This window comes from Podarcis liolepis, assembly GCF_965112155.1.
Source record: "Podarcis liolepis genome assembly, chromosome: 7".
Taxonomy (NCBI): Eukaryota; Metazoa; Chordata; class Lepidosauria; order Squamata; family Lacertidae; genus Podarcis; species Podarcis liolepis.
The window spans coordinates 50,264,343-50,287,399 of NC_139561.1; the positions used below are offsets into that span (position 1 = coordinate 50,264,343).

Genomic DNA, 23,057 nt, shown 5'->3' on the forward strand with positions numbered 1-23,057 from the left:
GGTGCAGCAACAGGCAGCCCAACCATTTCCAGGGGAAGGAAGTTCCCCACCCTGCTTCCCCTCTTCTGGCCATCGCACTGGAACTGGCTAGGACTAAAGCCCACCCACTTCTGTAGCCAGAGAGGCCTGGGGGAAAACTAAGCATGTTTTCTCAGGGTAGCCATCAAGCTACTTATTTTAAGAAACCTTCACAGCCACCCCAACCTTCAGCAACCACCACCCTGATCCATCAGCAGCCATCAACGCTGAGGCATGACCTTCCGTGAGCAAAAAGATTACATCTTGCTGAAGGCTCAGATGATGGTTAGGAATTTTTAGCCATAAAGTATGTGTTAATCAAGGTATGTACATTTTTTAAAACAACAACGGCATAATAATGGTATTTCACACAGCATAATCTAAACATAATTTTAATACACACTGGGAAACAAACAATTTGTGTGTGTGTGTGTGTGTCTCACTTTATTGCAGTACTAACTTTATTGTTGTGGTTGGAAACTGAACCTACAATATCTCTGAGGTAAGCATGTGCATTCCTTGGATGCATAAATGCACTGCAAAATGTGAAGAAGTGTGAATTTTGAAGGATGTCTTGTTTAGGTCTGCATGTTGTTTTGGAAAATGTGGACTTGGAAACTTTGCCTTTAAATACAAACTGAATCAAATGCCCCACCACCACCACTATTCCTAACAGGGGACAACAAAGTACACACAGAAAATTTATTTAAAAGATACTGATTGGATAATGGAGTTTAATTTGGATAGTTAAGCTAGGGGGCATCAAAATAGTGCCTATTGGCACAATGGCAACCTTCAGGTCTTCCTCTGATGCCCACAAAGCCACTAAGCCCACTAGTCTCTTGGCCATGAGGTGATGAGTGTGGCTAGCTTTTTCTCCCTTGAAATATACAAAGAGAGCGGAAGGAAAACGTTGGAAGAGTGACTCTTTCCCACTTCCTCTTTCAGCATTTTGTGCATTTTTAATGTCAGAAGGTGGCCCTTGGGCTGAAAAAAATTAATGGTTATACATCCCTGCCATAGGTCCACATGCCACACAGTGGGTGGGCCTGCATCAACTATCTCCCCTCACAGCTCCAAGCAAGGAGACAAACTTCTCTTCATAAAGTCCAGCGACAAAGGGGCATTATTAACTTTTGCATTATTAACAACAGATATTGTCTGACCAACGAAGCCTGACAGTCCTTTGAATATAACATCATTTGATTTTCAAATATCACCCTCTGGCTATCTAAGTCCTGTAGAGCATGTTGGTTGTTGTACCTCACTCCAAGCAGAAATCACCCATTGTAGACGATCATTTTTGGGGCACCGTTCCAACACACACGTCTGCTGCATTTCTGGCTTTGTTTGACTGCTGCACATATTCTCCGGCAGGATTTTCAGTGTGGAAGTCCCTACACTTTTGCAGACGACATCACGTTTTGCAAGTCCTCTTCCACAAGTTTTGGAACACTTTATGGGAATTTGAGAAAGTTGGATGTTAAAGACTTTAAATAGACACTACTATGCCCCATGGGGTCACGAAGAGTCGGACACGACTAAACAACTAAACAACAACAAATGCCAAAGTAGGACAACAAACAAAATGGTTCTCAACCCCATCCCAAGTGCCTTTAGACAATGCTCAGGTAATTCATTTAATTGTCACCTCCTTGGGCATGTCAGCAGCCAACATGTTTGGGTAATGGCTAGGGCCCCAGTGCCATGTGACATATCACCACTGACACCTGCCCTTGACTCTCTTCTTAAAACAAACAAATAAAAACACCACAAACTCTCTTACCAGTCATGGTTTGGATTGGTTGTTACCTGCCCGCCCCCCGAAATGTCTCAGAAGTTGGTCATTGTCTTCTGTTTGGGGGAAAAGTGGTTGCCGTATAGAATCACCAGCACCACTATGGCAAGCCCCCAAGGGGTCCTAACATACTCTTAGGAGACTCATATTTGGATGACACTGTGCCAAGGATCACTGGCCTCACCCTTCAGGAACCTGAACCCAATCCAAAGTAGGAAAGGAAAGGAAAGGAAACAGCTGTTGCTAGCCATTTCTCAATGGGTGAAACTGCAACATGCCATTCTAGATTGCTCTCTCTAATTAGGCAGGAGTAAAACTAATTAGTGCAAATTGCATAAATTTTGACTAAATGTTATGAGATAAAATAATGATAAAAGCTGTTTGGCTCTCCTCCACTGGAGATGTTTAATCAAAGGCTGGACAGCCATGTGCCAGGGAAGAATGTAATTGAATCCTGCATTGAGTAAGGTGGGGATACATTAGATGGCCTCCACAATTATACTACTAATAGTAGTATTACCACTACAACCCAGTACTACTATTAGGTAGGCAACATGATCAGGAAAAAATAAATGCATCCCTTTTCCATAATGTTTGTTGAACAAAGAAAAGTCTTTTTTCTCGCGATCTCACAGCTACAGTGTAATCCCTAGATTAGAATGCTTTTGCACCAGCACATTCACTTAAATAAAAAATTGTGATACGTCTCCCTTGGCAACATTACAAGTATATGTGTTTCACTTCAGAATAAAAGCTCTCAGACACCCCACATCTTTCTGAAGCAGGGGTGTGTGCATATATTGGAATTTGCCTGAGGCCCTAGGCTACCAACTCTACTTCTAAGTGCAGGGCTTTTAAAACAACAACAAAAAACTGTACCAGGATTTTCAGCTGCTTGGAATGATACCTTAGCAAAAAGAAGAAGACATCAGTCATCCTGGATTTATCAATAATCATGTTACACTGGACGCCTGATTAGTGGGGGGTGGGGGGGTTAATGTATGCAAACTGATGAGATAAGAAATATCTTTCCCTAAATGCCTCTTCGCTCTACTCCAACTGAACATCTTAAGCCAGAGGTGGGCAACTTGAGGATCAGGAGCTGAATGCAAACCTCCATCCTCAGTATTCTCACAAGACCACATGTCTCAATGGTCTTGCTTTGCACCCTGAGTGTTGTTTCCCCCCCTGGTTGGAATATGTCATTGAACTCTGACAATGCCTCCTGCTTGTCTGGCTGGAGCATAGAGAGGCTGTGACAGAGTGTGTAGAAAGAAACCTACAGTAAAAAGCATATTTGCACTTGTTGCTCCTCTCCCTTTTGCCTCTGGCCTCACCCACCACTGGCATGTGCACTGACCTCATCCACATCACCAGTGGCAGACTCTGAATGCTCACATTTCAGGGGTGCCCTGTACGATGCTAAAATTCGGCACCCTACCACCTCTCATGCTCTGTTCTACATCATTATTGTGGAGCCACTTACGGAGCGGCACCCAGTGCAGCCAAACCAGTTGGGCTATCCTAAAACCACCTCTGACAACATGAAAGCAGGTCACATATGTAGGAGTACTTCTTCATAGCTTCTCTAGACATACTTCCATGCTTGCTGGTCCAGGAATTAAGATCAATTTTCAGAGACCTTGCTTTTGGTGCTGTCTTGGGAGATTTGGTGAGAAAGCAAACAAGCCCAACAGAAGGTCAAAGAACAGAGCCCTTTTGCAAGCAGCACCCTGCTGTTCTTTGAAGATCCAGGTTTCGGATATTTAAAAAGCACCATGCTGTTTGCAAAAGGGATTTTGAACATCCCAGCACTGTCCCAACAATCAGGATACTGAAATGCACAGACTTCACCCATCTGTCAAATTTGGCCTAGCAGGAGTCAAGAAATAAAGGTCTGGCCTCCAGCCGTAAAAGGTTCCCCACTAACTAATGTTAGGTCTTCCCTTATGGTGAACGAATACCAATTACTATGGGACAGCAGCGGGGAGGGCTACTGCCTTCATTGCTCTTCTGGTGAGCTTCATGGAAGCATTTTCCTGGCCACTGTTAGAAACAGGATGCTATAGAAGAATGAGATCCAGCAGGGCTCTTCTTATGTTCTTACCTATAATAAATACAGTGCAAAATAATGCTAGCCTTTTCTTTTCATTACCTGAGACCATGGGCCAGGACTCCATTCCGGAGGACAGTCTTGATGGTTACATGCCTGGATTTGTGCTGGTGTGGTTACTGGGCAGAGAGCATGGGCCACAATGTCCTCCTTCTGAAAAGCCTTTTTCTGGACACACTGGATTGGACGACTTTGTTGCCCTCCACCACAAGACTGGCTGCAAACACTCCATTCACCTGCTGACCAACTTCAAGAAAGAATGCATGTGTTGACTAGATAGCCAAGAATCAGATAATGAGCTCAAAACAAAGGAGACATTTCTATATGAGCTATGATTATAGCTACTAGGAGGTTCACATGTTATATTAAATGAGTGTACAATCTGTCTACTTGTGTACACAAACAGTTGAGCTGGATACTCATACAATTATTCACTTGTAATGTTCAATGAATGTAAAATCTGCACACCTGTGAACACAAGAGTGGAGCTGTACTCAAGTACACTTGTACTCAAATCAACAAGTGTACACTCTTCCACATAAACACTTGTACATGTGTAGAGACAGATTGTACCTTTCTTCAGTGAACACACCTACTAAAATGTTCCATCAAGGAACCAGAAAGTAGCAGCAATCCCCTATACATTCATTGTTTGGTGTGGGATGCTACAGCCTCAAAGGATGTTGATATACAACATTATGAGAAAAACTATAATGACAGGAAAGATAGAAATACATATATTTAGTCTGATCCTCAGTTGGAGTATTATAAGTAGTCATATTTCTCCCCCAGTAGGAGGATTATCAAAAACATGTTGGGCAGTTAACATTTCTGATTAAACTTGAGGTAATTCCCAATAGATTGGGGTTGATCTCTCTCTCTCTCTCTCTCTCTCTCTCTCTCTCTCTCTCTCTCTCCATATATTACTGCTTTTCACACACCTCCTGCCACACACACTTTCTCCTCCTTCCTCTTTTGCTTTGAATTTTACTCCATTTGTATAATTCCTTATTCACAGGCTATATCTACTCTAATTTGAACAAATCTGAAAGTAACATTGGCCATTGTTCATTCTCCTAGCAACGGCAGGTCCTCCCCAGACCAAACAGCAAAATCTTAAATTTGGTTCAGTAGCCAACTGGTAGCCATTGCAATTCATTTGGAAATGATATTATATGCTCATGGTAGGCGGCTGCACTTAGCAGCCTGACTACTACATCCTGCATTAGCTGCAGCTTTTGAACCACCCTTGTGTGGAGCACTTTGCATTAACTGAATCTTGAGGTTACCAATGCATGAGTCACTGTGGCTAGTCTATCGCTGACCTGTGTTTGAGTATCATCCAGTGAACATTAAAAACATGAGTCTCCCTGGGTCTAAATCCAGCATAACAGCTACTACACCGCAAAGGCTCTCAACAATCTCAACTCATCTTTCAAATAAAGGAAGAAAGAAATATCTTGCTAAATTAAACCATCCTGTAATTAGAGTATGGAAGATTTAGAAGCTACCAACTAGCAGATGAATTTCCTCACGATGGGAGGAAAGCTCCCATTGGCAGCCGTGGGAGCTTTGTTTTCTTTGCGACTAGCAGGTACATGGTCTGAGACATTGAAACTGGTAGCGTGGAAGGCAGAGTGATCAAGAATTGGTGGAGCCAGAGCTAAAGGCAAACTCAACATTTAGGATCCACACACCCATCTTCAAAGTGCACACAGAGTTTCCCGTCAGAGTTGAGGCATGCAATGATGATAGCTACTTGTGTGGCTTTTTCTGGCGATTAAAATAAATGCTACGTTTTAGAAGTTGCCAGCCACAATTAAAAGGCAAATACAAACAAACCGGAGAAAGCTGAAGGAAACGTAATGGAAGACTTTTCTGTCTGCAAGAAGTAGAGCCCATGGGTACAGAAATAACACTTGGCAGAAGATTAGTCACATGCAAAACAGATTGTTTGGTGAGGGGAGGTTACTTCAAATTAGTTTTCAGACAATGTTGGGGCTCAGGGCTAGGCAATGAAATTGCAGTAGCTGTCACACGATATGTTACTCCAATTAAACTTTATCTCTGCCTTCTTGTGGTTCTGCTATAATTTCCTTTCCGATCTTATGCAGTATATTTGTGTGGTGATATATCATCATCATTATCATCACGGAGGGAAACACCCACACACTTCTTCATAAGATTTTACTCCGTGGGTGAAAAATTATGGTTTATGTAAAACTTATTAAATTGTGCACTGGACAAATTGAATTGCACAGCAAATAGGTGCATATTTGCATACCCAGATGCAGCACTCCTGCCCCCCGGGGGGGGGGGCAGGCCTTCATAGAAGGAAAAGACACGATAACGTCAACTTTATTGAATTCAGGTGTAGGTAAACCTTGGCATAGGCACTGGGTGTGTATCCCTCTCAGCTCCCAGCTGGGGGTCTGAGACATGTCAGGGTCAGTTAGGGGAAGGTGGAACCAACAGAAAACACTTGTTTACGCAGCTGGTCCCACCCCAAATTGCTGAGGGGAGCTGTATGGCACTTCTGCCATGTGCTTTGGACAGAGACTCCCCTCATGACCCCTCTAATGGGCTACCCTGTTATCGCTGCCTCAAGAAGCAAGTGAGTCATCACTTCACCTCAACTTCAGATGTTAGACTAAAGGATTCCACCCAAAGCCTAAACTGCCAAAGTTGTGACAATTGCTATGGGGAAAGCAAAACATGCAGAGCAGAGAAAATTCCTTCCCAGCTCTGAAAACACAATCATCATACAACCATAGCAATGCCCATATTTCTAATAGCACAGAAGAAGACAGAAGTGCCTAGAAACCAATGAATTTTTATTGACATTTTAATGTTTTAATGGATGCTGTTATGGATACCAACACAGTATATATTCATTTGCTCCTCTGAATTGGACAGATTTGGTTAACAGATGAGCTTCCCCATCTGTGGTTCCCTTTCTTTCTTATATCTCTTTCACTAAGAAGGTAAGTCTATAAATGGCTTAAATATTGGGAAGATATAATCTTTACTAACAGAAGCAGTATCTCTCTAAATACCAGATGCTGAGAAAAAATAAAGAAAGAAGATGCTTATCACATTCATGCACAAATATGAGCTACCACGGGCATCTGGCTGGCTGCTGTTGGAAACAGGATGAAGAATTGGTAGAACTTTTTTTATTAAAACAAATTTTTATGTGATTCATATTTGAGAACAGACAGCATACCTGCCTTTCATCTTCCTTGTTCTTTAACCTTGGGTCTCCAGATATTATTGGACTACAACTCCCATCATCCATCTATATTGGCTAAGCTGACTGGGGATAATGGGAGTTATAGTCCAACAACACCTGGAGATCCAAGGCTAAAAAGCACTGCTCTAGGCTAAACACACCTACTTCCATTCACATTGCCTTTTGGCTCCATTATTCTGGCTGTTCTTCCCCACTTATTGTCCCGCAATTGTAGTTGTCCCCCTAGCATATACTCAATCCCATACTCAAACCATACTCATCCCCAAGGCACTGGGATGTTCATAGCAGTGTTCACATGTTACATTCAATGAGTACGTACAGTCTACGTACCTGTGTGCACAAATATTTGAGATGTACACTCAACACAGTTATTTACATGTAACAGTCACCAAGTGCATAGTATGTGTACCAATTAACAAACATAAACACTTCCACACAATGTACATGTGTAGAGACACCTTGTATCTGTGTTCAGTGTAACATGTGAACAAACCTATTGTCTCCTGCTATTTGCACTCATAGGCTTTGTCCAGGTTGGGCGTGGAAGCAGAATTGAGCTGGAATGGGTCTGCTTTGATCCTGTTGCACTAATTTGAGGAAGGGTTCAAATTATTGCCCCATCCCTAGTCCCAATTCAAACTCTTCCAAGTTTTATAGAGGAGGGTTTTGAATCATCTGTCTAGGAAGCAAAATAGGTTTATTCCACAGATTTGTGAATTTAGACTCAAACACAAAGACTCATAAAAGAAATAGGAAGGGATGATAAATTCATAATACATACTAGGCTGGGCAAGGATTTGCATTGCATATCTTTGTCTCCGTCAAGGGCTTTGTGCTTGGGCCACAGAAAGAGGCATTGACACGGACACGATGATCTTGTAAACATACAGCTTTTGCTATCAAGTGCCCTATGGAGAAAACCAAGAGAAATAAAAAAAGATGTACGAGAGAAAGAAGTTATTGTAGAAATGAAAAAGTAACTGAACATAGCACTGTAGTTCATCAGGCAATTTGCCTCTCAGCCTTTCCCCACCCCCATCACTGGCATGTGGCCCCCAGAAGGTTCTCTATGAGGGAATGTAACCCTCAGATGAAAATGCCACCACCTTGAGCTCTAATAAATAAATGGGCATGACTAGCTTAGGTCTTAATTTCAAAAGATCTACTCTGAGTAGCACTAATGTTGGATACAAGCCTTAGTGTTATTAATGTTACAAAGCATTCTTACTGCTTTTAAAACATGAGTCAGAGGAATTCTCACAATGTGTGTTGATATCTTTCAGTAGAATTTTAAATGTTGCATAGTTACAATTAATTTGAAGGTTTTGAAGGAATCGAACCATTGAATAAGGTTTTTGAGGTTTTGTTAAAAAAGAAAGGGTGCCTGTATTGGATTATTTAATGCATTGAAGTTGGGGGTGGGGGGAAATGGTTAAGCAATTATGTACTGTAGCTTTCTTGAAGATGGCAGGAAAAAGAAGGGGAACAGGGTCACAGGGAGGAGACACTATCTCAAGCAAATTTATCTTTGGAAACAATTAAGGCATGAATTCAGATCTTTTTGAAGAAAAGATATGATCAGAAATGTAAGAGGACGGATAAGAAACGTGAGATGGCAAGAAAGAGAAGGAAATTCAGAGACAAAAGGAAAGAATGGGGTTTTAAAATCTAGATAGCACAAGGCCTGTAATAATGGAGAATATAAAAGGAAAATATTGGGAAAATTGATCCATGAAATGTCAGACAAAATATGGAAAAGTCATGGAAAACAAAGACAATGCAGAAAATTGGGGGTAGATAATAGAGAATAAGTAACAGAAACCTTTGCAATACTGCTCAGAGCAGTGCTGTCCTATACCATTGCTTTTATGTGCCAGGCAAAAATGTTTGTTTTTAACCAAGCTTTTGGTTTTTAACTATCTATGGCCTTTTTGCATGATTGGGATGTTTTAATGGAGTTTTTGTTTGTTAGTTTGTTAAGTTGGTATGACAAAAATGTGACTGATAAATGAAAGAAGAAGAAGAAGAAGTAGTTAAGAATTGATGAAATGTGACCTAATAATACAGTGGGATTGCACTAATACAAACTTATCTCCCCTCTGTCCAGGGTTTTTTTCTCACCCTCAGAGCTGATGGAGGTCATGGGGGCACAGATATGGGGGAGAGAAGGAGGAAAGCCCCACTGACCTAGAAGGATTTGTTATGCTGACACTTGTAAGCACAATTGTTTAATTGAATCCAGCCCCTTATGCTCTCTTTATTTTAAATTGCAAGATATTTTGTGTTTAGTAGGTATGGAAAGTCTAATATATATGTAAATATAAATAAAAGCAACAAATTAATAACACAAAGACCTATAAACAACAACAGACTAAAGAAAGGGAAATCAGAAGCAATAATGTATTGTGCACATTCAATCAACTGAAATTCAGTTTATCAACCAGGATTCCTGAAATCAGAAGCCCCTACTCAAATGTATTATTCAATATTTTAAAAAAAAAAATGCTGGAAACTATATTTCATGATTTTTTGGCATATTCATTGAATTCAGACTTTTGGAGTAAGTTACTCACCCCCGCCACACGTAGCTGAGCAATCTGACTGCACTGTTACCCATGAGTAGCTATGTCTCTTTGTGAATATCTTGTTCTCATTTATAATCTTAGAGAAGGTATATTGCCAAGCAATGCCAGGATTGTTGCCTTGTAAAAGGATCTAGACAGCATGGAGAGAGAAATACGTTATGAAGAATGAGGGGGAAAGAAAGGTTAAGGCTGCAGTCTCAGGCAAGCTTACCTGGGTGAAAGCCCAGCTGAATACCACAAGATTTACCAGGAAGCAGATGCCTTTAAGACTGTGCCTAAAATATGCAGTTAAAGATATAACAGAATCACCCTGATCTGCTGTGGTTCTGGGCACTGATGTGTATCTGAAGATCCTTACCTGCAAAGGGTACCCAGGTAAGTCCCATATATTAATCATTTTCATAGGAGATTCCTTTCACACTAAAGAGAAAAGTACACACACCCCAGGGCTTCTTCCATTTGCTAGAGTGGGAATGAGCACCAACTTTCAGTTGGAGAAGGAACAGCCCAGTTTACCACCTCAGTGACAACTCGACCTTTATGTAACCCTCATCACAAGGATTTAGCACGAATAAAAGGAGATAATGCAATGTATTGCTCTGGACTCCTGGGAGGAAGGGTGGAAGACATGCATAAGAAAGAAAGAAACTCAGGTCCCCTAGCTCATAAGTCCTCAATACTGTACAGTCAATATGAGTGTGTGTGTGTGTGTGTGTGTGTGTGTGTGTGTAGAAAAGTCTGTCTTTTCCATCATGGGCCATTTAATTTTACACTGTTGCTGATTCTGAACAGGCCAATGGCCAATTACTAAAAACCATCTGCTTCAGTTCAGATAACTACAAACTCAAGGAAGGCTTGCTGTTGGAGGTAAATTCTATTGTACCCCGCAGAAGCAGTTTCTGAGACTTTGGCTGCATTAATTGAAAAGATGGAATAAATAAAACAAGGTTCATAAAGGCTTACAAGGAATTCTATTTTTCATTCAAACTAGGAATGTGCAGATCCCTATGCCAGCATGGCATAATGGTTAGAGTGTTTGACTAGGACCTGGGAGAGCAGGGTTCAAATTCCCACTTAGCCAGGAAGCTCACTGGGTGACCTTGGGCCAGTCACCATCTCTTAGCCTAACCTACCTCACTTACCCAGTAGTAAAATCCCACTGAACTCGATAGGGGTTTACTTCTGAGTACTATAGGACTGCAATGTCTCTACAAGTATGCAGGGTGGCCCAGATTCAATCTCCAGCATCTTCAGGTATGGCAGGAAAGGATTCCTGTCTGAAACCCTGGTGAGCTGCTGCTAGACAATGTAGCCCAAGGATAGCCGATGTGGTGTCCTCCATACACTGAACTCCCAATTCTCATCAGCCCCAGACGGAATTCCCAATGGAGAGAGACATTGGCAGTTTAGTAGACAATACTGATCTATGTGGACCAATAGTCTGATTCAGTATAAGTCAGTGCCCTATGTTAGGAACATAGAAAGATGCATTATATGCCAAGTTAGACCACTGGTCCATCTACAGTGTCCACCTATTGTCTACATTGACTGACAATGGCTCTCCAGTATTTCAGGCAGGGTTCTCAACCATCCCTACCTGGAGATGCTGGGGATTGAATTGAACCTGAGGCCTTCTGCATGCAAAGCACATGCCCCACCACTGAGCTACAGCCCTTCCCTGTGTATTCCCTATGTGTTATTATATATCTGTGGAGGCTCCACATGCATTTTGGAATCTTGGGTAACTTCTCCATTTTAACAAAGCCTGAAGGGTATTGCGGTGGCTTGCCAATATCAAACCAGTCCTGCTTGGATTAAATCTATGAATGGATACGGAATCTAAATTGGAGCGGGTGTGGAGAAAGGCTTATGAAAAATCAGCAGTAAAGGTTACATTAAAAAAAATCCCAAAACATACAATTAATGTTTTTCAAGGCAGAGAAGTGAATATTAGTTCTTCAGAAAATGTACACCTAGGGGAACAGGTAAAGGAGAGAAGCAATGAGCTATGATAGTGAAAAACAGTAAAATAAATTTGCATATTCAGTCCATTAACAACGAACATGTAGCTCACTATTATTTACTGTTATTATAGAAAAGTGTGCCTGTTGTGAGGAGGGAGAGGAGACAGAGAAAAGGATGATATATTTTCCAGTCCCATTAGCCAGATTCTATTTCAGTCCACAAATTCTGGTAGAGATCCAAACCGGAAATATATGGCTTAGTCCAGATATATATATATATCCAGCAAAACTAATAGCTTGGCTCTCTGCTTTATTGCAAGACCCAGGGTTGAGGAAACACCTAATATCAGGCAAATGTAAAATAATGTATGAGATTTTATGGAGACCAGGGGTGTAATCAGCCTCCCTTTTGCACCACCCAGACAGACAGCAAGCATATGCGCATTGTGCACATGTGCGAGAGAGAGAGAGAGAGAGAGAGAGAGAGAGAGAGAGAGAAGAAATTGTAAGAAGTTGCAATGATACACAGATACTACCATCATGGAATTGGAAGGGGCCTTAGACCTAATGCAATCCCCTGATCTGCAATGCAGGATGCAATTACAGCATCCCTGACAGATGGCTGTCCAGATCCTGCTTAAATATCTCCAGTAAAGGAGAGCTCACCACCTCCTGAGGCAGACAGTTGTTCAACAGTTCTTATTATTAGAAAGTTTCTCCTAATGTTTAGCTGAGATATGCTACTGGTTCTAGTCCTGCTCTTTAAAACAAGCAGAACATGCCTACTCCATTATCTGTGTGAGAGTCCTTCTGATATTTGAATATCATTATCACGCCCCTCCTTATTCTTCTCTTCTCCAGGCTAAATGTACCCAATTATTTCAACCATTTCTCAATGGACTTAGTTTACAGACCACTGACCATCCCAGTCACCCTCTTCTGGACACCACTCCATTTTGTCAATGTCTTCCTGAGTCCATTACCAACTGTGCATCCTTCCTTCATCCTCTTACCTTTGGATCATCTTTCCTTAGCTTTCCTACCCATACACTATCTCTTCCCAGTCCTCAGCCATCCCATCCAAGCTGACAACTTTCATTTCCCTCACAGAACTAGAGAGCAAACTGTTTGCTCCTCTGAGTAACTGAACATTTCCTGCCACCAAACTACCTCAGCTAATCAGCAAGAAAGAATTTGCTGCCACTAGTGGAATACAATTACACTCCTCTTAAAAGTAAGGCATGTATCTAGTGTGAATGTGCTATAAACCAAATAGCAAATCCTGCATAAACTTAAACTGAGTGTGGGAACCTTGAGGTATGCAAGAAAAGTGTACATTTTGGAGAGGAGCCCCACCTACACACACAGCACACAAGCACATGGCCATAACAATGGCTACAGAAATAGGTGGCATATGTCCCTTACATACAAAATTAAAGTATATTACATGTCCCCTACTGCTCTCTGCAATATCTCTGGTAATGTGCAAGTGCTACACTTGATCAGGGCTGACTTCAACTTATGGCATGCTCTTAAGCCACAATCTTACAGCCATGATTGTTGGGGCTGTTGGGTGTGAGAGCCTGACAACATCTGGAGGGCCACAGGATCCCCATTTCTGTTATAGACAGTGGATCAAGCACTGCATAGCTGCAGAGTAAACAGTCTAATCTTACAATACCATATAATATTTATTTAAGGATACTATTTATTTTCCATTATCAAGGCAGAGCTATTCTCAGCTTGTCATTTTTCAAAGTGACAAGAACTTGTAGAATATAAAACATTATCTCTTCCTAGAATAGTGTCAAGCATTCACTTAGAAAGCTTTTCCATGGGAATCCAATATCTGAAGTCAGTGAGCAGCAGCATATTATTAAAACTACAAATTTGGAAAGACCTCCAGTGCTTCAGTCTACTTAACTGGACACATTCCAGAGACTTCCCTGCCAATTGGCGTTTGCTCCCAAATTTACAGCTGGCAAACAACCTCCTTAAACATTTCCAGGTCTTCCACAGAACTGTTTAATGTCTACCTTTAACACACCAACCACCTGACTTCAGACACAACACTCAGCAGCTTTGACCGCAGGGCGCAGAGTTATAAAATTTACAACTTTGTACGTTGAAAAAAACACAAGCTCAATGGCTAATATCTGCCAGAACTATTCGGAAGAGCAAAACTTTTGCTTAGGGCATAAAAAAATTGAAACAATGGACAAATTGAACTCTCTTGCACAAACAGCCCTTTTCCTTTCCTGTTAATTTTTATTTCAAAGTAAAAACAATAAATATTCTTAACCAGCTGTGCATCTATTTCTCTGTCTTGGTTTTCCTTCCTTCCCTTGGCTATTACTGATGTGTAAATGACTATGTACATTTGTGGATCATTGAAGCAATTCCTTGTAAATGTACATCAACACTTCCTTTAGGTCATCAAACTTCCTAGGGAGATTTTAGGCTGTAAACATGCATCTGGCAATTAGTACTAACTTGCAATTAATTACCTTGAATTACATTCAATGGATGTCTTAAAGATTTGCTCAGCCAGCAAATATGGAATGGCACGTAAAAGGTAAAGGTAAAGGACCCCTGGATGGTTAAGTCTAGTCAAAGGCGACTATGGGGTTGTGGCACTCATCTCACTTTCAGGCCGAGGGTGCTGGTGTTTGTCCACAGACAGCATTCTGGGTCATGTGGTCAGCATAATTAAACCGCTTCTGGTGCAACGAACACTGTGACAGAAACCAGAGCACATGGAAATGCCATTTACCTTCCCACCGCAGCGGTACCTATTTATCTACTAGCACTGGCGTGCTTTTGAACTGCTAGGTTGGCAGGAGCTGGGAAAGAAATGGGAGCTCACCCCATTGCAGGGATTCAAACTGCCAACCTTTTGATTGGGAAGCCCAAGAGGCCACAGCGCCATGCGCATCATGTACCAACTGTTTGGGTCTGCATAAAATAACACTGTGGTTATAGATTCATAAAGCAGAATCATAAAGTTGGGAGGGATCTCAAAAGTCATGGAAGAGGCTGGGAACAAAACTAGAATTAGTTGCTTCTGCCTATCATTGACTCTGGCTCCATCTACTGCTGGCCATCTTGCCTTTTGCTTTAACCAGTACCAGTGAGCACCAGCCACTAATATTTAATACAGGAAGTCTAATGCTACAGTATCCTGATAGGTGGCTATCCAGCCTCTACTTAATATCCTCTAATGAAGTAGAGTAAATTACCATATTTTTTGCACCATAACACTCACTTTTTTCCTCCTAGAAAGTAAGGGTAAATGTCTGTGCGTGCTATGGAGCAAATGCCTACGGATGGCGGGGGGATCTGCTGCAGTCGTGAGCAGAAGATCCATGGTTCACCTTCCTTCCCTCCTCCGTGGCTTGCTTTGAAACAGCAAAGCAGGAGAAGAGCCGCTGAGTGGGGAGGAGAGAGGGACAGAGAGCCTGCTTCTTTAAAGGAGCAAAGCGGGAGGGGAGAGGAGCCGCTTACACGGGTCACCCCAAATTTACCAGCAGATCACATAGCATGTCCATGGCTACAGCTTGCACCAAAAAAATCACGCACCCACTGTTGCCTGGGGCCACAGTGGTGCAAAAACGTGGTTACAAAGCATGGATCCACATGGACCTTCAGGATTTTTGCATTGGGCTACCCCAAACTCACCATCAGATCACATGTCTGTGGCCACAGAATGAAGCACAAAAATCATACATCCACTGTTTCGTTTAGAATATTTTTTTCTTGTTTTCCTCCTCTAAAAACTATGTGTGTGTTATGGTCGGGTGCGTGTTATAGAGCGAAAAATACGGTACCTCCTGAGCCAATCTGCTCCACTGTCAAACAGTTCATACAAGCAGGATGTTCATCATTATGTTTAACCTCTTTAACTCTTTCAACCATTTCTCATAGGATTTTGTTTCTAGAGAACTCACTATCTTGGTCACCCTCTTCTGGACACTGATCCAGAAGCTACACTCTGGAGCAACAGAAAGTGTGTGTGTGTGTGTATCGGCTCCTTCCTAGAACAAATTCCAGAAGGAGAATAAGGCTGTCAATGGCTACTAGCCCTGATGGGCTGCACTAGTGGAAGTTCATTATGCAACCAGAGTGCTACAAATGGATCTTGCCCACAGGAGAAAATGCAGACTTCTTGCAGAGGGACTTTTCAGAATGACTGTGGAACACACTCAAGGGTAGGCAACTCCGACTTGCGTGTACTGAGAAAAATCTTGAAATTGAAGACAGGGAGGTTTTATGTGCCTTGCTATTTCTAGAGGGCATTTAGAAAGCAAATCTTAAAAGTGACATGTAAAATGGAGAGTTCACACAAGCCCACTGAGGGCATTGACAGGAAAAGGTAGCCTTTGAAAGGTCCTCCTATGATCTCATTTCTTCTTCAGCTGGCTTATATTTGTCATGGTATATATTTCTCGCTCCCTCTTCTTTTGTAAACATCATGTGCAAAAGGCACCCATTTAAAGGATAGAGCCCATCTAATCTTTTTCACTTAAGCAGAACCCTTTTATCCCTTACATTGAATTTACATCTGTATCTCATAAGCCAGGCTTTGCTTTGTCCAACACACACTCTCTTTAGGGGAAATCAGAGCTAAATTATCATCTAGTAGCTAATAATAAAAGCAAGGCTTTCAAACTCCAAGTTGGCTTTCACCCAGTGACTGCTAGCCTAAATTATCAGCAAAGTCCTTCCACCTGGCTTCCTTTTTTCATTTTCCCATCACCAAAGAGGGGAAGAAATGATTTATCGATTTTAATTAGACATCTTTTCCTGCATTGATAGTATGTTCCCTTTTGCCTTGTTTCTTTTCTCTCTCCACCCTGAGTGAATGATTGCCACTTTGGTTAATGTCCCATCCCTCTCTTACATGTTGCAGTGGAGATAAACTTATCCAGTTCTATGACAGTTTGGTAATTCTCTCATTCAATATGAGACAGTTTTGTTGAAGGTTGCCATATTCCCATTTATATTGTGACAGGTCATAATCTTCTTCTTTTTTAACCGGAACCTTCTTAAAGTTTTCACACATGGCAGACCATTTCAAAAGATGGAAGCAGGTGGTTTTGTTATCAGATTAATGTTATTACTGATTGTTGCTCGAGTGCCTGGAGAAACTGATATACCGGTAGGTCAAGCTATCAGACTTGAAATCTGAGATTGAAACTATGCATTGAGCTCGGGACTCTTTGCTCAGAATTTGATTTTATTTATAATCCAAATCAGCCTGGAGCAAGCTTCCTCTGAGTAGAAGCAAAGCAAATTGGGAGAGGCTGCTTAACTCTTTCCCCTCCTGGTATTGTTTAGCTCAAAAATAGGGATGGGCCTATCAGTCTATTTCTGTTCCATATCAACTTTACAAATGTTCAGTCCCAAGTCTGTTCCATCCCATTTTCTGGAGACTTTTTAAAAATAAACACACACACACACACACACACATTTAAATTACACATATTTTTATACACACTCTTCTCTACAATAGGCACTTTGTGCACATTTTGCATGAATTTCACGCTTAAAATACGTAACTTTGTATGCTTTCCTATGCATTCTGCCTAAAATATCCATTTGAGTACACATTTCATCCATAAAATATACATTTTCATATTCATTTTCAAACAAAATTGGTATCACAAAGGTTGGAGATGTCTGCAATCCAATTGTTATCTGCATTCTAATCTGCATATAAATCCAGAAAGTGTAAATTAGGTTAGTTCACTTTAATGCGAACTGAAGAAAATTATCCAACTCAAAATCACCCACCCCAAACTGCTTTTTGCTCCCACAAGGGGAAAGATACTTGGTCTTTACATCTTTACTTAATCACTCTCAGTCTGCCTTTCTCCTACTTCAGAGCAATCTTCTCCCTGTTCCTTTGGGTTTACAAAACAAAACATATAGATGGAAGATTCACAGAATGCTGCTTGGCAAGTAGTTTAGGCCTAAGGTGTGATGGGGAAGAATTTGATTCAGCTCACATTTAAAGGTGAACCAACCTAATTTGCACTTTCTGAAACAATATGTGAAACAAAACAGCAATCTTTTAAAATTTGCAATTTTCTGAATTTTGCAATGCAGCTCTCTATCCAAGTAATATGTACAAAAATGTATTTATACACAAATACAGTATATTAGGGGGGTTTCTGCAAAAATGTGTATATTAGGCAAAATTGCATAATAAATTAAATACTAAGAGAAAATCACAGTAAAATGCTGATGAATTTCATAAGGCCAATGCCCCCACCCCTGGCACACTGACAGATAAATGTGGGGAACTGAATATAAGACTGGAGAAAATGAGAAGCAGAGAAACTGAAAGTGACAGATTTGCTCATCTCTAGATACATAATTCACACACATAGAATTAGAAAATTGGAAAACAGAAATTGAACCCAAAAATGAATCCATGCTCAGACCTAAGATTGATCATGGCTTCATTGTCTTTTTCTAAAGTCTTGAGTTTTAAGGCTAAGCTACAGTAAAAGCAATGATGAACCAGGAATGGGGTCTTCTTTGCCCAAAGCCAATCCACCTCCCATCTAAGTCTTTAAACAAGTTTTATAAATTGAAACCAGATGACCTTAAATTACCTATGCTTGAATTTTAACAAAACGTTTCAGTGTTAAACGTTTAACTGGATTACACATTTTTTTAAAAAAAAAATGCATGTCTCCACTTAAGGCAACTCATCTACATTACCAAAACCATGTGCTAAAAGCTGGCATTGATTTACAATACCAGGTGATCATTGTCCTATCATACGTCTACCATTTTGGTCTAGTTTCCACCCTCCAGTCAGAATCTGCCTATTTTTGCAGGATTAAGTTTGGAATCCACTAGAGAGATGCTATGTTTTAGTTGTATCTGTTTTTATAGGCTTCTGTAAATTCACAATCAGCAATCTATACATAATGCATTCTTTTGACATCAAGAAGCATGGCAAAATGACTCCCCATGTCCTGCCTACTTTAAACATCCATATACTTATTTTGCTAGTAGTAGCAAGAGGAGGAAGAGGAGGAGGAGGAGGAAGAAGAAGCTGTAGTAGTAGCTGTAATCACCATCACCACTGAATACAGTTGAACTTACTTCCAAGTTAAGATGCACAGGTTTGTGCCTTTAGTGTTGAAAGTACTTCATGTCAATTATAGTTCAGTAATCTTTCAAACAGACGCGGGTGGCGCTGTGGGTAAAACCTCAGCGCCTAGAGCTTGCCGATCGCATGGTCGGCAGTTCAAATCCCCGCGGCGAGGTGAGCTCCCATCTTTCAGTCCCAGCTCCTGCCCACCTAGCACTTCGAAAGCACCCCTAAGTGCAAGTAGATAAATAGGTACCGCTTTATAGCGGGAAGGTAAACAGCGTTTCCGTGCGCTGCGCTGGTGCTGGCTCGCCAGAGCAGCTTCGTCACGCTGGCCACATGACCCAGAAGTGTCTCTGGACAGCGCTGGCCCCAGGCCTCTTAAGTGAGATGGGCGCACAACCCTAGAGTTGGACACGACTGGCCCGTACGGGCAGGGGTACCTTTACCTTTAACCTTTCAAACAGCTATCAGAACATCTTCAACATCAATATGAACTGCAGAAGTGAATGGTGGCCTTCAGGCTGACACATGATCTCCCCCCCCCCACCGGAGCACCTGAAGTTACCCAAGTCTTTAGGCAATGGAGGAATGAGGGCAAACACCCCTCACCCTGACCGGCAGGAACAATATTCTCTAGAACACCCAAGACTATTGTCTCATACCTCTGTAAACCATGCTTTTAAACCTTCCAGCATGACTATGCTAACAATCCTAAACAGGAAAATGGCTTCCTGTTCTTTTGTGTGATTTAACCTGTTGGGCAGATGCTGCACCAAGCTCTATTTGTCTGCATCAAGAAAAGAATGAGGAGAAGAAAGCTTACCTCAAATATGAGTGTCTCATTAGTTGGCCCAGTTGCAGAGAGCCTCTCTGGATGGCTAAACGAGCGCTGATACTCGAACATGGTCCCAGCAAAATAGAATTTCCCAGGCCAATCAATTGTCCAGTCTTTTGTTAGGTAATATTTTTTGCTCAAGTTGCGCACTGCAAGGTAGCTGCTAGACATCTGCACCTCCTGGATTTCAATGCTGCGGGCTCCTGCTGGAATCGTAACAATGGGGTAATAATCTAAAAGTTGGAGAAAATGTAGGATTTCATTCCAGTTGTAATGTAGGATTTCATTCCAGTCGTAAAAGCATTTCCTTTTAATCAAACCAGAATATCACAGGCTTTTTTCTGTTGTAAAAGGTAAGACTATTATCCACAGATCATGGACCTTATCAGTTCTGCTCTAGCCAGGTAATAATTTCTGGTAATACAGAACCCTACTTACAATTTTCTGGCTACAATATGGCCATAGACAGGCAAGGCTTTGGGAATACAAGCAAGAACCAGAGCAAAATTTCCTTTGGGCAGGTCCTTGTAGTGCTGGCTGAAGGTGTTTGTGTTGGTCCACATGGATGCCCAGCACACATCTCACAGGGGGCATTAATTGAGAAGGTTGCCACCACGCTAATAAAATTGGTGTTTATTATGATATTAGTATATTGCAGTTGTCATGGCTTTTGGCTAACACAATGAACTTGTTTAGTTGAATCAAAAAAAGAGCAGTGATATCCTTTGGACATCACAGGCCATTGAGATGCAGGCCTCAATCCACCTAGCAAGAGTGGAAGAGAAAACTTTATGACCCAGTTTTGAGGGAAGAAAGGGGGGGAGGGGGTCAATCATCCAAAATGACTCAGGTCCAACCATGTAAATTTTCAGTGCTCTATGTATTTGTAGAATTGCCATTGCCTCTCTTTGGGATGAGATGGGGCTGGGCAAAAGGTTGGTAGGATGATCTACTTTTGTCGGTGGAAGGGTGAGTTTACCTGTGGAACCAAGAAAGGGTCCATTTTTAGGACAACTCTATCTCTGTGGAAGGTACAGATTTGCTGCTACATACACTTCTAACTTTTATCTCACCTTTTATCTCATCTCAGTTTTCCACATCGGGAATCCTGAACTATGGGAAATCACAGTGCAAAGGAAGATATACCACAAAGTCCTAGCTCAATGGGTTTTCTTACCATTAGTTCTATGTTGGGTCAAATAATGGCCAGAGAAGAACTTGCATGTTGAATTATCTCCTTTGCAAACTCCACATGCATCCAAAACAGCTTTAGATCCAAGCTGACGATCACACCCAACTTGCTGCAACAAAGAAAACATGAGTACATTAAAAGGGTACGTTAGGCTGTTAGGCTATTCCCCCCCCCTCCCCAAGCTTGCAAAGTTCATTTTTAAAAGGAACAAGTTCTAGTTCTAATGCAACATGTCCAAAAAGGAATTAATTCTAGTTTACATTTGTTGCTTAACAAAATGAACAAGTTCAATTCACATTCAGTTCAGTTCACAGTTCAATTCAAGTTCATCCAAATTGTTCTCAGTCGTTTTCCCCCCAGCATTCAGAAGGTTACAAGCTGCTGTGCTGAAGTAAAAAATATACTTAAGGCTAAGGGGGGAGGGAAAACACATCATGAAATGTGAATTATTTCAGTTATTTTCCCCAACAGTTATGATCTTTCATCTTAAAGGTCAAATGAGTCTGAAGAAGAAGAAAAATACATGTAAGAGAATGAACTACAAGATAAGGAGAACAGGGGTCTCTAAACAAATTTCAGCACCTTTAAGCTACAGCTCCCAAAATTCTTTGGAGAAAACCATGAGTGTTTAAAGTGGTATCATAGCATGTTAAATGTATATGCAGAAAAGGCGTCCGTTCCATTGGTTCATACAGTCCTGTATGCCACTTGGCTGAAACTACCTGAGTTTTCAGACAAAGATGATTTTCCATTGCCTGCGACCAACATACTCTTTTTTTAAACTGGGGGTGCCAGGGATTGAAGGTGGGACCTTGTGCATGCAAAACATTTGCTCTACCACTGAGCTGTAAAAAAGCAAAGTGTCAAAGAGAACTTTTAGCTTAACCTTACTTCACAAATCCCATCAATGCACACATCATCTTTGTACAGGGAGCAAGGGGTTCCATCTTTTACTCGGTTGGACATTGCAAAGAAAAAGTCAAAGTCTTCTGCAGTGCAGTATAGTTTGCAGCGATCTTCCTCTAAAAAGACATTAAAAGGGCAAATTATGGAGTAGAATTATTAAACAGTGTTGCCATTCCATCCTGGAGATGGATGACAGCACGAGGAATAAAATGGACAGAGGTAGCCAGAACATTTGTGTAATTAATAATACTGTTTCTGAATGGTCAGTAAATTGGAATATACCTTACCACCTGGCCACACCAAGACACATCTCTCCCCCAATTCAAAATCAGGGATAGGCAGAAGTCTCTCAGCCTCACTTACCTCACAGAGTGTTTGTTGAGGGGGAGGAAGGGAAAGGAGATTGTGAGCCGCTTTGAGACTCTTTAGGGTAGTGATAAAGCGGGCTATCAAATCCAAACTCTTCTTCTTCTTGCCATGTTATCCTCACAACAAACCTGAGGGTTATGTTAGGCTGAGAGAGAATGACTGGTTCGAGGTCACATAGTAAACTTCATGGCTGAGTAGTGATTTTAACCCTGATCACTCAGGTCTTAGTCCACTTAATATCCCTCAAAGTTCATTGGCACTTTCCAGCCAGGAAAAACTCCTAAGGATGCAAAGCTGGGCTAGTGAGGTATGTGGCCAAAGGAGAGGCTGTGTAACTAGGGAGGAGGTGTGGCCTGGGAATAGTCCTGAGAGACAGATAGAGGCCTGAAGCTCACTGCCTCTGCTGTTGGATAACACAATATAATGGGTGGGGTATAAATAAATTATTATTATTATTATTATTATTATTATTATTATCCCCCATATTCCTGCTGGGAAAACTGAGGGTGAAATGGAGTGGTTCCCTAGGACCACCTGGTGGGTTCATGGCAGAGGTGAGATTCAAACTAGGGGCTTCCTGATTTGCAGCTTTGGTTTGTATCTAACTAAATGCTACTTAGTGTTGTCTCATGGAAATTAATGAACTTAAGCTATTGATGTCCACTTACTTCAAGGGGTCTGTTTTGATTATGACTAGCATTAGCTGCAACTCTCTGTCACTACATTACAGTCATTCTCCTCCAGCTACATCTCTCTTTATGGACTGTCAGATCAAGTAAAGCTTTAGATGCCTGATCTTTCATAAGCAACATTTCTCTGTGTTGCTGTCAACAGCTTATACTGCCGCTGCCGCTGTTGTTATTAGGGATTTTATTGTCGATTTTCTGTAATTTGTGGGAGAGTGTCTTGAGGG

General features: G+C 41.4%; 1 protein-coding gene across 4 annotated transcripts in view; it reads right to left on the minus strand.

Moving 5' to 3' along the window:
• The window catches only part of ADAMTS18 (ADAM metallopeptidase with thrombospondin type 1 motif 18), a 95,832-nt gene that overhangs the window by 7,559 nt on the left and 65,216 nt on the right, over window positions 1–23,057 (minus strand). For 2 of the 4 annotated variants that reach the window (XM_083514919.1, XM_083514922.1), the window contains 7 exons: window positions 21,761–21,891; window positions 20,855–20,978; window positions 19,666–19,910; window positions 9,756–9,897; window positions 7,964–8,090; window positions 3,972–4,176; window positions 1,282–1,473 (listed from right to left, as the gene is read on the minus strand). In XM_083514919.1, coding sequence (XP_083371045.1) covers window positions 1,282–1,473; window positions 3,972–4,176; window positions 7,964–8,090; window positions 9,756–9,897; window positions 19,666–19,910; window positions 20,855–20,978; window positions 21,761–21,891 — 1,166 coding nt within the window. The remainder of the gene's footprint in view (window positions 1–1,281; window positions 1,474–3,971; window positions 4,177–7,963; window positions 8,091–9,755; window positions 9,898–19,665; window positions 19,911–20,854; window positions 20,979–21,760; window positions 21,892–23,057) is intronic. The other 2 variants (XM_083514921.1, XM_083514920.1) reach the window with 2 other exon arrangements.